General features: G+C 39.0%; 1 protein-coding gene and 1 long non-coding RNA gene across 2 annotated transcripts in view; one reads left to right on the top strand and one right to left on the bottom strand.

Moving 5' to 3' along the window:
- LOC146000311 (uncharacterized) overlaps positions 1-14,683 on the top strand; it is a 92,206-nt gene that overhangs the window by 14,028 nt on the left and 63,495 nt on the right. The gene's annotated exons all lie outside the window — the stretch shown is intronic.
- Positions 1-14,683, bottom strand: part of LOC146000310 (neprilysin-1-like) — a 63,444-nt gene that overhangs the window by 38,307 nt on the left and 10,454 nt on the right. Inside the window, exons 2-3 of the mRNA XM_083137815.1 lie at positions 6,263-6,488; positions 4,738-4,848 (exon numbers count right to left, since the gene is read on the bottom strand). Coding sequence (XP_082993941.1) covers positions 4,738-4,848; positions 6,263-6,488 — 337 coding nt within the window. The remainder of the gene's footprint in view (positions 1-4,737; positions 4,849-6,262; positions 6,489-14,683) is intronic.

Genomic DNA, 14,683 nt, shown 5'->3' with positions numbered 1-14,683 from the left:
GCACAGTGCGCTACGATGTCTGATGTCCTGGGTTCGAATCCCGTCGTGCGTATGGGTGTTCTTTGTGAGTGCCTCTTCATCAATTTCATCATATCACTCATCCTCGTCGTCGCGATTAGCAAGAGGTGAAAGAAAAACGACGCTAAATAAGAAAATAAAAAGACTTATAAGAATCAATCTTATTTCCTGACGTGTCCTACATTTTATAGTTGTGTCTGGCCTCCGGAAGGAATTTGAAAGAAATCTCATATGTCTTATACGTATTTTGAGCATCACGTAACTTCAAATTAGATGGAGAAACAGAAAAACTGAGGGAAGTCTAAGATAACGTGGTTCCTTGGAGAAGTATGCTTAAATCAAAGAGTGTGCATGGTTGCTACTGGATGTTCGGAAAAACAATTACAATCCCAGCTCAGAAATTACTTCACGATTTTCTAGATCCGAAAAAGTCCGGATATATGTATAAAAATGCTTCCTTTGTGAAGTTTTATCGATATAAGTGTCGGTAATTTGTTCGAAGTAACAAGTAATTTTTCTCGTTATTGGAGAAATAAGGCACACAATTCTGTTTTTTCCCAGTGTATAGTAGTTTTTTTTACATATTAATAAACAAGAACATCCAAACTTTGTTTACGAAATTGTGAATTTTTTCCTTCCCGAATTCATGGATTGTTTTCTCTTCCTGGCCCCACATCGACGAACAACGTTCTGTCTTACATACACAAGTTGAAATCACATACAGTCGTGCTATTAATTAGCAGTTGGGGAATTTTGAACTCAACCGTTCACTTCAACATTAATTTTTCAGCTGAAGATGTGTCATATTCTCGTTATATGCTAAGATGTCCTAGTAACCTATTATAGTTACTGCAAATACGATCGTGTTCAACATTTTGAGACAATTTGTCCTACTTTCCGCTGACGAGTCATCTGATAGCCCTATGTGTGATGAGAACTGTTTTTATTCAATTTCTGATATAATTTATTCCAGCATTTCCTTCAACTTCTATTACCTTGTTATTACCTCCAATGCTTACACAACTTTTCCTTCGTGCTCGACCTTTGGGTTCAGAAATGTTTACAACACCCCCATCTCCCGCGTGTAAATAGCAGGCAACAACACTCTGGAAGACCATAATGTATACAACTTGTTTACTACATATTTTACGAAAATATTAGAATGTTAGCTTGATATAAGTGTGGATTGGAACGAACGAAATAAAATACCTGTTTTATACGCACACCGGAACGAGCGCAGGCCTGCTGTGAGTCACTCTGGCAGTGAAGGTCACTGATCGAAGCAGTTGGTGCTTGCTTAATACAAGCAGGCGCCTTATCTTTCCTCAAGGAAACACGGAAATCTTAGTTACTTTCTTTCGCCAGACTAATGGTGAACATTTACAGGAACGTAAGGAGTAGTATCGTATTCTATTGGAATTAGATTTCGTGGTGTTTAAAATATATCATAACAATATGTAAATCTTTTTTGTGACCTACACTGCACTTATTTTAAAGTTTCATTCACATGTGAAAGCGGAAATTTAGAGATCCTTCTTCCTTACGATTTCTAAACAACCGAAGAGTGTTGTGAACGTGAAACTACTTATTGTTCGCATCAACGATATGCATTATACAAATGGTCCTTAATCAAAAACCCTATTACATCACAGGAAGTGATATTTAAAACAATTCTACCACGTATCCAACATAACCAATATTCAGATTGATTCCAAGCTTCTGTTCGGGTTAGTTTGTGTCGCAGTTTTACCTCTTGCGATAATCGCGACGACGAAGATGATGGGTAATGATACGAATGCAATGCTACATCTAAGCCTCAATAGGTTTCAGAAATGGATCCTCTGGCTTTGTAAGAGAGTTACGGTGATTTTGATTTTGATTTTCATTTGGTATTTTAAGTCCACTTTATGCACACAAAGGCTAATCGAGACTGCATCTACAGTTTAAAGTGGGATCCTAACCACTGTGTCTCCACCGGGTATCGAACAGAGGACTCCTTGATTACAATGCGACTCCTCTACTACAGCGCCATCGGGAAGGATGAGAGAGAGAGAGAGAGTTACGGTGACTACGATAATGAAGAATTGAAAGTAGCAGAACGCCTAAGCTATTCTTTTGTCAATATTGGAATCGTTAATGAATGTTATGAATGTCAGTTCAAATTGAAAAAAATAAACTACTTGTAAAAGATTTCCAGAGTGCCGTTACAAATCGTTAATTTTTCTCTTTCCACACATTACTTTGCTACTATGTAGATATTTGCATGCTAAGATGTAGAAAGTGCTGCATTTTCAGTGTTTGGAATTGCGATTTATTTCTGAGAATGGAGTGAGTAGTGGGAAAAGGATCACCTCACATGTTTGGATTATACCTCCCCGCCAAAAAAAAGACACAAAATATATATCGGCTGTTGTTCTTATAAGGAAATATAACATGTATGAATTGTCTCAAGAAATATTGGAGCCTATTCACATCCCTACGAAACAGGGGCGCCGACTTGTCAAAATTATTGGGGGGCTCTGATCACTGAAATAAATTAATGAATGACTCATTTTCTCCCTTTTTTAAGTTTTGGCCTCAGAGTGCGGAATCTCATAAAAGCCCACGAATTCCTCAAAAATATCAAAATTTTTATTCACAGATCTAATGCAGAATATTAATTGTCCACGGATGGATATGTCACAAGTTTCATCAACCATAATAAGCAAAATATTCCCGACTTTTAATATCTGCTACCACGGAGTGCAAAACAGATCTCCATCATATATGAATGATCTCGTTCTAAATGTCATGTTAGAGCCATGTGTATCCCAAACGTCCCATCCAGTACCCTAGTTCATGCACATCGTCTTTTGAAACTCTTTTTAGTAAAACTTTTAACAATACTCATAATTACATACTTAGTATATAGTAATAAGTCATGTATTTTGCTGTCTCTGTTCATAGCCCCCCCCCCCCAAAGTTGATGGTTTAACGGTCTCAGAGCCCCAAATTGATGGTCTAGAACATTTCAAATGTGTATTTAAAGTTAAGTTCATGTTGCACAATTCAGAGTAAACTTTACAAGAGAAGCAAAATAATACATTAGGTCCTCTAAAGCAAAATTATTTGGGGGCTCTGCCCCCACATCGTTAACATTGGGGGTGGGCTCAACCCCCCCCCCCCCCAAGCCCCATGGAGTCGGCGTCTATGCTACGGAACTTGGAAGAAAGCCCACGTAGAGATTGGGAAGTTTTGTTACGACAAAATTGGGATGTAGAGTAAATTAAAAAGCAAAGTCCTACCTTGTGCTTTGCACCAAGCCATGAAGGCGTATAGGGGGTGTGGAGTTTAGTGGAGTCAGGGCCCCACGCTTTCTTCATCAGGCCGAAGGTGGGAATGATGTGATCAGCACCACGCCCCTGGCCGCCATCCCCCCCCCCCTTCCCCAGAGTTTCCTCCAGGTACCGACTTTATACGACGCTGGGTGGGGACCGAAGCTGCTTGAACAGGTGGACAAAATCCCGATTATCCCCCGTCGAGGATCGAACCCAGATCTCTCGCATGGTAATAAAACGCCCTAACGACTGTGCTACTGCGGCACATACAGTAATTAAGGCGAGAATTGTTTTAGCCTTTCATTCAACGTTTTTAGGGGAATCATTTTCGGAGATATAACGGGTAGCTCTTGTCGGTTCTGCGACCTGGGTTGAGAAAAGGCGATTTTCTGACGAACAACATTCCACCTGACAAGTCACGTGACTTTCCTACATTTCCTGTGCCTGTTGGCTTTTGCATGAAAGACGAGTTGCTCCCGAGACTGACAGAATCACCCGATCACCTAATGGTGCAATGTGTGTTGCCTACCCTTCCGGCATTATTTACTGCCATTAAAGTCTTGTGGGGAAGAACTTTTTTTCCACCACTGTACCCGGCCTTCCGCACACACTTCAACTTGAGGCGCTTGCGAATTGTTTTGTTCACAGTTGACGGTGCGAGGTGAAATCTGTGGGCCATATCACGTTGAGTCGGGGAATTTTCTTGGCACACCAATCGACGGATCCCCCTTCGCACTACGGGTGACACTTTGCTTGCAGCCTTTCTCCTGGTGGTATTCGTGGGTGAATGTTTCGCAAGGAGGGCCTGTTGTGAGTAACGGGCCACAATAGCTTTCGCAGTACTCACCCCGAGTGTTAACCCATTCTCCGGACATTGTTTCACAATGCGTACGTATGAAAACTTAGCATGGAAAAGAGCCATTACGTAACCCTCCCAATACCGGTTGATTTTCGTCGCCATTTGATAACATTCACTACCAACACTCACGCACCTACAAGGTGAGACACAACACTGCTCCCGCCAGCAGACCCATAGTTCCAGCATGATACGCCAGGTGGCAGCACCGAATCGACAATGGTCGGATATAAAGAGAATAACCACTGTATATAATTAATGAAGTACTCTGCTGAAACAGAATATTTGAGAAAGGGAGACATCTGGTATCAGAAATAACAAAAACGGTCTTCTATTAGATCAATTGGTGAGTGCGCAGAGGATATACATTCTGTATAATAGATTCATAGATTCAACGAATACAGAATTAAACTGACTGCATTCACTTGACTTAATTAACGAAAAATAAAATATTCCACTTCAAATATGCTAAAACTCATTGCTATATTGGCCCATTTTACAACAATACAGATTTACACATTTGTGCAACAATCGAGAAATAGTTACCAGGTTGTCGGTTGGCTGGTCGTAGTTTCGCTTTACTACAGCTGTTGTAGAACATTCCTAGCTTCTGGAACGTTTCTTTGGAATCTGGACCAGTGGCCATTGTTAAAAGTTCTGCAATAAAGAAAGATTAATGAGAATTACACAGCAAGACAATAACTTCAATATATCCAGGGCATCTCTTGACGGAACGTCCTTGGCAGTGGCGTAGCAAGGTGTGGGCCAAGTGGGCGATACAAAAAAATTAAAACACCATTAAGCCTTGTTTCCATGATATGAAAAACTCAATATGCTAACCAAGGCAGAAATTTATTTTATTATAAAACATAAACTAAACGTAATGTTTCAACCTTCTAGCAAGGTCTTCTTCAGACTCTGTACCAAGTACAAATGAAACAAGGTACAAAAACAGGACGATATATATACACAAACATTATTCCCCTCCAGACTATTAGAAAGTTGTTCTGGAAACATTCTAGCAGGTGGCTTTCCCTTGTCAACTGTACTTTCACCTGAAAGGCGATTTAGCTAAACAATTTATTTCATCTGGAATGTGGTTGGACTCTTTATCTCACGCTCTTTTTCCTTCATTCTTCTTCCTTCTTCTTTCCTCTTTCTCTCTTGTCCCTTCCACTCTTTCTAACACCTAAGTTGCTTAGGAATGAGAGTCTTGTTCCAAAAATGTGAAAGAAAATTATCAGAGAAAAAGTGTAGAATTTAACAAATAAAAAGAAACAGTCATAATTCTCCAAAGAAAGCAGAAACTCAGTTCATCCGAAATGGAAATTACATAAGAACTAAGGGAATTTATGATATGATGTGTTGTTCCGTGTGAGATCACGTGATTAAGTCTATATTCAAAATTAACCCCCCACTTCCACTCTATATAATATTCTTTCACAGGATTTCCTTCAAGGCTATAGGACGCCATATTTGTACTGTTGCCACCCGAATTTTAAAATCTTCAGGGACATGGTAGAGTCGGTCATGTATTATAATGTACTGCATAGTTATTCATACTCATTGGCGTACGCAGAGGGGGGCTGATGGGGCTACGGCCCCTTCCGAAATTTTGAGAAAATCTACATTTTCAAAGAACAAAATCCTACGTACGCCAGTGTTCATACTGTTACGAGTAGAGCCATAGAGTTCTGAAGAAAGGCCACTATAGCGCAAGAATTAATTACTTTTAATACAAACCTTGTATTAATAAATTAGATCGGGGATTGGGTGCTAAAACTTGGAGGGCAGCAAGCGGCAATTTACTTCATTTTGGTAGGCAAGGTTAGGGACAAGAGGCCACAGCGCGTGGTCATAAAGTGGCAAAAAGTTGAAGGGGCAATGCCACCTTACCCGCACGTAATGTCTATGACAATATGTGTGCAATGTGCCTCTACCGAGAATCGAACCCGGTGGAGGCAGGACTGTTCGTTCAGTCCTGGTTAGCCAATGTGTGCATAAAATGGACTTAAAACACCAATTCAAACAAACAACATGTATTCTAAACTCTTCACATAGTTAAACTTACTTTGTAGATCTTTATCGACTTCTTTCTCTAGCGTGTTGAAACTAAGAGCCACTTTGGAGTCCTCCCTACTAGTGAGTCTACCACAGGCATATTGGTAGAAATCTTCACACGGATCTACTTTCCAGTTCATAGGCATCAAGATCCTACTGGCAGCCATGATGCACTTTTGATTCTCACACATAGATGGGTCTGGATTCAAGTCATTGTCAATGCAACCTGTTCCGCCCTGTAAAATAAGTATGATTAAGAACAAATTGTACGACAATAGATACTTTAAATGTACACATGTAAAAATAAAACTTCGTGTTATCAATGAAACTGGTAACATGAGTAGAGGCTTCCGTAAGCGGGGAAACAGGGGCAAATGCCTGAAGCGTTGCCTAATGTTGATCCATACGGCAAGAAATTGACAAAGTATATATTGTTCTCTGACTTTATGTCATTGTTGATTATTGACATTATACTCTTAGCAAAGTACTTGTATTCAAAGACAAAAATGGTAATCGGGACTAACTTGAAAGGTGGTTTCGCATTTACACATTTTGATTGTTTAAAGTTCTTAACGGATTTTTATTTGAAAATTCTGATTTTTTCAAAATTTCGGTAGGGGCTGGAACCCCATCAACCACCCCTCTACATACGCCAGTGTTCAATGAACATGTATTTTTTGTGTTAACAATGAGAATTAACTAAAGAAAGTTTTTGGTTCGTTGTAAGCGGCTAATGTATAGACAAAAGCTAGGTGGACAATAATACAGTCACCAGTCTGCCTTCCCATTGTTTATCGCAGAACGTTTGAATGCCTCTCTTTAAAATGTCTCACCTTGTTGACTAGACAATTATTCAAACGACAATAAGCTTAACTATTGCAAAATGTTTTGTTGGTATGAACAGCGAGACAATCCAGATGTGAATTATCGGGGACATTTATGCGGGGAAGAAGCCGGAAAATTCAAACCAATTCCGGGAATCGAACCCGGATCTCCCGCGTGGTTGTCAGACGCTCTACCGACCAGACCACCACAGCTCCTTGGATGAGTTCCATACTTTGATTATTTCAATTTATTTTAATATATTTTCTTGTTTATATGGATTTTCTTCACACTTAAAATGTCTCACCTCGTTGACCAGACAATTATTTCGTAACAAACAAAAAAAATGCTCCCAGAATTTGATAAAAATAGAATGACTAGAGAGTGATATTGCTTTCGTAAATACTATATTTATGTAGATCTCTACTACTTAATAGTAGTAGTGGTATTAGTAGTATTATTAGTAGTAATTCAGCTAATTAATTAATTATAAGTATTATTAATTAATTATGATGATTATTATTTAATTAAAGGATAATAAAACAATAGTAATGTGAATTTGGAGACAGTTTTAGTTTATTTTTTTTATTTATTAATTTTACTTCTCTTCTTGTGCCACTTTTGGCTAATTTGCGAAGATGGGGATGAGTGATGATATGATGAAATTGATGAATAGATATCACAAACGTCCATGCCCAAGCCAGGATTCGAACCCGGGAGAAAGTTTTAGAAATAGCCCCTCAACCCTTGATTAAATCCTGCGTACGTTACTGACGCTAGTAAATAGTTATCACGTGTTAATAGGGTTAGGATATTATTGATGAGAACGTGTAGTGATATGTTTCAACCTACGTAAATTGAATCACCTCATATTCTTTGGCTGTAAGGGGTTACCCTTCCACATAGTACCCTGGACTGCATTTTGCAGACTAACGAGGCTCTGGCATCTGAACCTATGGCCAGTAGAATCCTCTGTAGGACTGTGTGTTTGTTGTCCTGTGTTTTGTTCTTATGTGTGTCTTCACAGTCTCAGTTTTTAACCCAGGTAAAAAAAAAATAGTCCGATGTTTTATTATTTATATTCTAGTTATGGTAAGAGACCTCGTATAATGAGAAACTAGCCTAAGTGTTGACGCACCCAAAAATTTCCAATTCAATCAATCAGCTGGCATTTTTCTCATCTCTGGCATTTGAATTGAATTGTTGGTTTTAGTCCACTTTATGCACAGACAGGCTAATCGGGACCGGACCTACAGTTTATAGCGGGATCCGAACCTCAGTGCCTCAACCGGGTATCGAACACAGGACCTCTGTATTACAATGCAACGACTAGTGTTGTCCACGGGACGAGACGGGACAGGCTTTTAAAAATTCGAGACGAGACGAGATTGACCATGCGTCATGAGACAAACGAATATTTTCGAGACGAGACAGCATTTCCACGAGACTTCCACGAAACGAGACAGGCCAAAGTCTCGTCTCGTGGGCAACACTAGCAACGACGCTGATATACATGTTGTTTTCTAGCCTGTGATATTGTCTGATCGCTTACCGAAAGAATGCATAAATGCATTTTTGTTTTTCATTCCCAATTGCTCCCTAGCATCGTGATACGGGAAGCAAGGAATTGTAATATTTAACTTGCAGAAGTTGGATACACTGGGCGAAAGGGAAGTTCAGCGTTGCAGGGTATTTGCCAACCCATCGTTGTCTGGCGGTGAGCCAAGCGGGCTTCCTGGAAAGCATGTCTCTCACAGCCAACTCGGATTACGAGAAGCTATTACGTTTTACCATCAATCACCGTGTGGACCAATTAGGTTATGAAGTTAATGGGGATGATTCCGTGTGTATTACAACAGACGGGTATGAACTCTGTCGCAGCAGGAATGTTAAGAGAGATCCAGGATTATTGGCATCATTTCCTTACATTTTACGATCCATTCTGAATTTCCAGTAGATTGTCAGACTCCTACGCCGGCGACCTGGAGTTTTGAACATAAAGTAGCTCTGGGGTCCACCCAGCCTCAGTGAATGAGCAACCTGGAGTTTGGTGCTGACCATATTCATTGGCGTTGCCGGGAGTGCGCGTCCACCCAGCCCTTTCCAAAATTTAGCTCGGCCTCCGTGGCAGAGTGGTTAGCTCAGGAGCTACGACGCCAGGGGTCCCGGGTTCGAATCCCGGCCTTTGCATGGGGTTTCTTTGTGAGTGTCCCTTCATTAATTTCATCACATCATCACTCATCTCATCTTCTGGATTAACCAAAAGTGAAAAGGTGGCGAATCACACCAAAATTTAGCCAAATTATACTGCTCTGTAATTATTTTTCTTACAAAAAGAAATGTAGGCTTTCTTCATTGATTTTGTGGTGCTGAATTCCTTAATGACATTAATTTCTGGTTATTGGCTCAAATTTTCATGTTATGTAGGGAAAACGAACTGAAACCACACACAAGTATTGTATCCACATGTAAGAACTTTATTCTAATTCGTGATATTGCCTAAAACGTTAATCTCTTTCGGAAATTGCTTAAACACATATTCATGCATACTAAGTCACGAAATGCAGTTTTGTAAAGCTCAGCGCATATTTTGTAAAGAACACCACAAGAATAGTAAATTTTCTTGGTGTGACGTCAGTCTTTATGAAATAACAAGTTATACGTTGCTAATGTTTTCGGATACATGTACGAGGCATTGTTACGTTTATAGTCAACTTAGTCTATACATCCCAACAAGTACAGTGGTGTGCATAAGTATTACCAAAGAAATTGTCCATCACCACCTTTGTTTTAGCCAATGAGAGCCTCAAGAACTGGAACAAAACGAAACAAGCAGTTGTCAACCTCTGCATCAGAGGATGTAAGAGTCCATTGTTTAAAAGCACGTAGGATGCAAGGGAACAAAAATAGTCGAGGAGAAATTGCCGAGCAATACTTGTGCATCCCACTGTACAATAGCTTAAACAATGAAACCTATTGTGTATTCTAAGTAAATAATTTGGATTTCTTTAAATATTAAGGTGACTTTTCCTCTAAGTCACGGAAATTTGGGAGAAGGGTCCACGTGCAAGTTTTGTGTGACCAGTTTACATCCTCCCCCTCTCTTAACGAGGTCCCTGCACCAAAACTCCTGATTTGCTGCTTGCCAACAGCCGCCAATTACATGTAATTTATTTCTTTCGTGTTCCTAAATCTGAAAGTTGAGTTTTTGATGCGAACAGTCCCCAATTTCACCAAGAGGCACTGGTTGCTATCACGCGATTCTAACAGTCCCTTTGCATGACACGAAGCTCGTAGTATATTAAAACATGACATTTTCTATGCAAGAGAGTCCTTTATGGTCATTAGCACTCGATAAAGCGTGCTCCACTGTATTGACAAAGCCTTTACATGAATAATGTACATGAGAGGCACTAATAAGCTTATCAAATTGATGTGTGTTCTGCATAAAACTAGTGTATTTTACTGGAAGATAACATGTAATGGGTAATTTACAATATTATCGTGATTAAAGAGCATTAATATACATTGTTATCATCCCTAGCCTGAAACTCAGTAGCAGAAAGGATTATTTTCTTGTGTGCACGATGTAATGTGCATGTAAATTTATGTACGAGTTACGAGCTATGTGTACTATAGAACTATGAGTATATTTCCAGCGAGTTTGGGGTCCACATATATGTCAATTGAGAATTCCAAAGCCGGTGTTTAAAATGGATTCTTCACTGGTGGGGGGAGGGGTTGGTTGTCAAAAGGAGTTCTTACCCCTCCAACCACCCCTTGCTAGTTATGCTTTCAGGGCCTGGATTTTGATGACGTCACCTTATGTAGTATGCAATTGCTCGTAAGTATTACAATCTTGAATACGAACCTCTGGTTATAGAAATGTAAATTTTATTGTGCACTTTTTGGCACATCTTCTATTTTTTAAGTTTCAGGTCATTTTTTTTCAAGTTTGAAGCAATTTTTTCAAGTTTTGCGTCATTTTTTGGTCAATTTTTCGCATTTTACGCCTTTTTCTGATTTTTTTTTTGGGGGGGTAATTGCACTCATTTTTAGCCAACAACTGACATTTATCGCTTTCATGTCGGTAACAATGATAACAAGAATTCTATCACCACATGATTGTAGGGAAAAAGCAACATGTAGCTCGACATTACCTACTGTAATAATTCTGAATAAGGTAAGATTTTTATACTTAAAATTCAGATACAACTTGTTATTTCAGTTCTAACGTTACAGAAGTAAGAAATGTAAGGTACTAACTGTCATACCCTGAAATAAAAACTAAATTTTTAAGTCATATTTTGGGTCATTTTATTGATATTTTTAGATTATTTTATATATCATTTTTCAGATAGTTGTAAGTCATCAAAATCCGATTCCTGGATAAGCGATATAAAAAAAATGACTCTAACCAGTAAAATTCGGTGGCGAGTACGCGAGTCGACCTCTCAACGTCCTCAGCCATCGAGGTGGCATATTGTATTTGTTTGAGTATTGGCTCAAATGTTCACCACAAGCGAATTCGCTACATCAAGATTTGACTGCACTCAGATTGAAGCAAAAAAAAGTGTACGGCAATGCAGAATATCTAGGAAGGTTCCATTTCCTTTCCGTGCTGCTGATAGGTGGAAATACGTAAAACCCCCTCTCTCTCGCTCGCGATCTTTGCAACAATAGATACGCCTGCAAGCACCTGGGATTTCAGAATATCTTTCATATGTGTTTATTTATGCTATAAAATTTGACCAGTCACGTATTCCGTCATGGTGACGAAATTTAATCCGCAATTATATAAGAAAACAGAAAAGGATATTGGGCAATTGAGTCGAATTAATATCAGTTGTCAGGAGTGCCGGCGATTAAGAGGGTCCTTTTTGTCACTTTGGCCCACGCAATATGCTAAACCTTATGTACGAAGGGAAAGTAAACTGTTCTTGCCCCCCCCCCCCCCCACCATTTTGGAACCAAATCGCCACCACTATGTCAGATACAAATCGGTGGACATATATTCGCGTGGAGGGCACCAACTTCAAATATATTGTGGAGGGAAGGGACAAAGTTGACAAACTACAGTATTCTGCCGTTAAGTGTATGAGTCAATTTAAAAAACGGGTAGCAGCTATTTCTTTAATGAATATTTTATCATGAATAATGATAGATAATGATTATAAATTGGACGTGTGTGCAATTAGAAATATATTTTCTGTGTTGAACACAGACACAAACTTCTACTTGTTGTATGTATGTCTGATTTAATGTGTGTCCGTGTTTAATATTCCATATGGTTACCGACGCCATGTTTCCTTTTCATTCCATCTACAAAACTTGAGAGTTGACATGAATGCGCATGCGCTGACGCAGAAAACTGTTGTGACGTAACAGGCTATTAAATTGTAACGGTAGAACATTGTCGATTTAAAAGTAACTTCTAACATATTGCTTTAACCGCGAGACTGAATATTGAAGGGGGATGTGGCGAAAACATAGTACTCCCCCTACCTTCGACGCATTTCGGAAAGGCAAACTACTTTTTCTCGTCCACAAAGTCGGTTTCTATGTTCCGCTGTAAATTCTTTTCGCGCGCTGAATTTTTTCATGATTATGGCAACACTTCTTTTCCCATTTGATGCGCCATCTTCTTTTCCATGTTTCTTGAATCCTGAACAAGCGAGGGGGGTGAGGGAATTTTGGCTCTATTCCAGGCACTGTGCCCAAGAGGAAAATTACATTTTATCTTCTCTTTTTTCGCTACGTAATTACCTACTGGTCTCGGCACGAGGTCGGGACTCAACCCTCTGTCGACCTAAAAAACTGTGAATTTTAGGACCAGTGGCGTAGTTAGAGCAGGATATATTGGCTTCGGCTCCAACCGAATCTAGTATGTACCGTGAAGAATAAGATGTGAAGATTTGCATCCATACATACATTATTTATGGCGATGTACATAATGTATATACATATGTATGTGTGTGTGTGTGTGTGTGTGTGTGTGTGTAATAAAGCTCTCCTCTGCTCATTGCACGATGTAATGATGGCACATGACATTCACGACCTCGACCATCGTGAGGGTGATGCGATCAGCACCACGCTTGGACAGGCATGACATATTATGAATAGATCTATAAATTATCGTAATAATTTTAATATTTATATTATTATTATTTCTTAGGCAGTTGGTTCGGACCTTCTTCGAAATATATTTCTAGAAATGTGGCTGGTAAGAAGGGAAGTATCTAGACATGAGATTGGATTAAAATATTCACTGATTTCATAGAATTATGAAGTACTTTGTGATGTCTGCTAAGAAGTGAAAAATAACTTGAGCCTAATGACATAGCCTGAATACATGAAGAGCGTTAACGAAAATTTGACTAAAAATTTGACTTCATTTGCCTGTGAAGCACATAGCCTACAGATGCTAATAATTTTTGTTGGTGAAATATGTAAATTATATGTATTCACAAACATTTCAACCTTAAATCAATGAAAAACAATAATAAGTTCCATATAAATTCATTTTGTTATTTACTAGGATCACTTTTCGTGAAATGCCGCAGTTTCTGCATCAAACATTACCTAGATCTTCCAGGAAGAAATAAAGAATGTTAACTTTCGGAGCACAATGAGAAGTTCATAATATATACTGGGCTCTTGTGCAAACAGGTTTTGCAATTTTCAGTTCTGTTCCGTGCAGATCTCCATTCACAGAAAATAAATCAAGCCGTTAAAAGCACATCACGATTATCCTCTTGCGTTCACTCCCCACGACACAGTTTATGAATCTAGTGGTTAGTCTGTGCCAACTTCAGCGAGAATGGCGTCAAAGAATTAGCGTACGTAACGACTTCTCACTCGGTTGCTCCAATCGTTCAGGGAAGATTCATTGTCATCTGCCTCAGACGTTGATGATCGCAGACACTGTGCTTCGAATGCAAAACTCCGCTGGTTAGAATAGTTAAGTGGCTTCGCTGTGCTTAACGTCAAATGATTATGCAAAAATGCTACTGTAAGATTCTTTACAAGCGCCGTTAGCTTTTATCGTGGTTGAATTCGGATAGAAGAGTGCAGCCAAAACAGTTTTTCTTTCTTTTTGAGTTGGGTGCTGTATGCCAGGACTTGGCCACACTGAAGCAGAATGCGATCGACTTTTGTGAATCGATATACGTGTATTTTATTTTCTAGATTTCATAAGAGACATCTAATTTTATAGGCTAAATTGGTATAAACAGATACTAATCTGTTAGATATTAGAGTCGAAGTTCAGATATAAAAAATCCACAAGCACAAGTTTTTCTGAAAAAATAAATAAAAATATTGAAACCATGTTTAAGAAAAGTAAGCAATAAAAATATGTTCAAATACTACTTCGTTATTTAAAAATAGTGCATAACATGACATCATTTTAACCCAAATGTAGATTTGACTGTTTTTAGCAGTAAACTGGCAAATACCTTGATATGAAAACGAATGTTTATATTTTTATAAGTATTTTTACTTCAGTGCCTTATGTAGAAACGCTGCCGATGCATATAATAATGAAGTTTGCTATTGTAACCGACCAGGAGTCAGTGTCACTGAAAATGCACAGAAAGCAAATTGAAAA

This window comes from Lepisma saccharinum, chromosome 16 (assembly GCF_977018435.1).
Source record: "Lepisma saccharinum chromosome 16, izLepSacc3.1, whole genome shotgun sequence".
Taxonomy (NCBI): domain Eukaryota; kingdom Metazoa; phylum Arthropoda; class Insecta; order Zygentoma; family Lepismatidae; genus Lepisma; species Lepisma saccharinum.
Note: the sequence above shows the minus strand (reverse complement) of the source record. Positions and strands in the feature narration are given on the sequence as shown.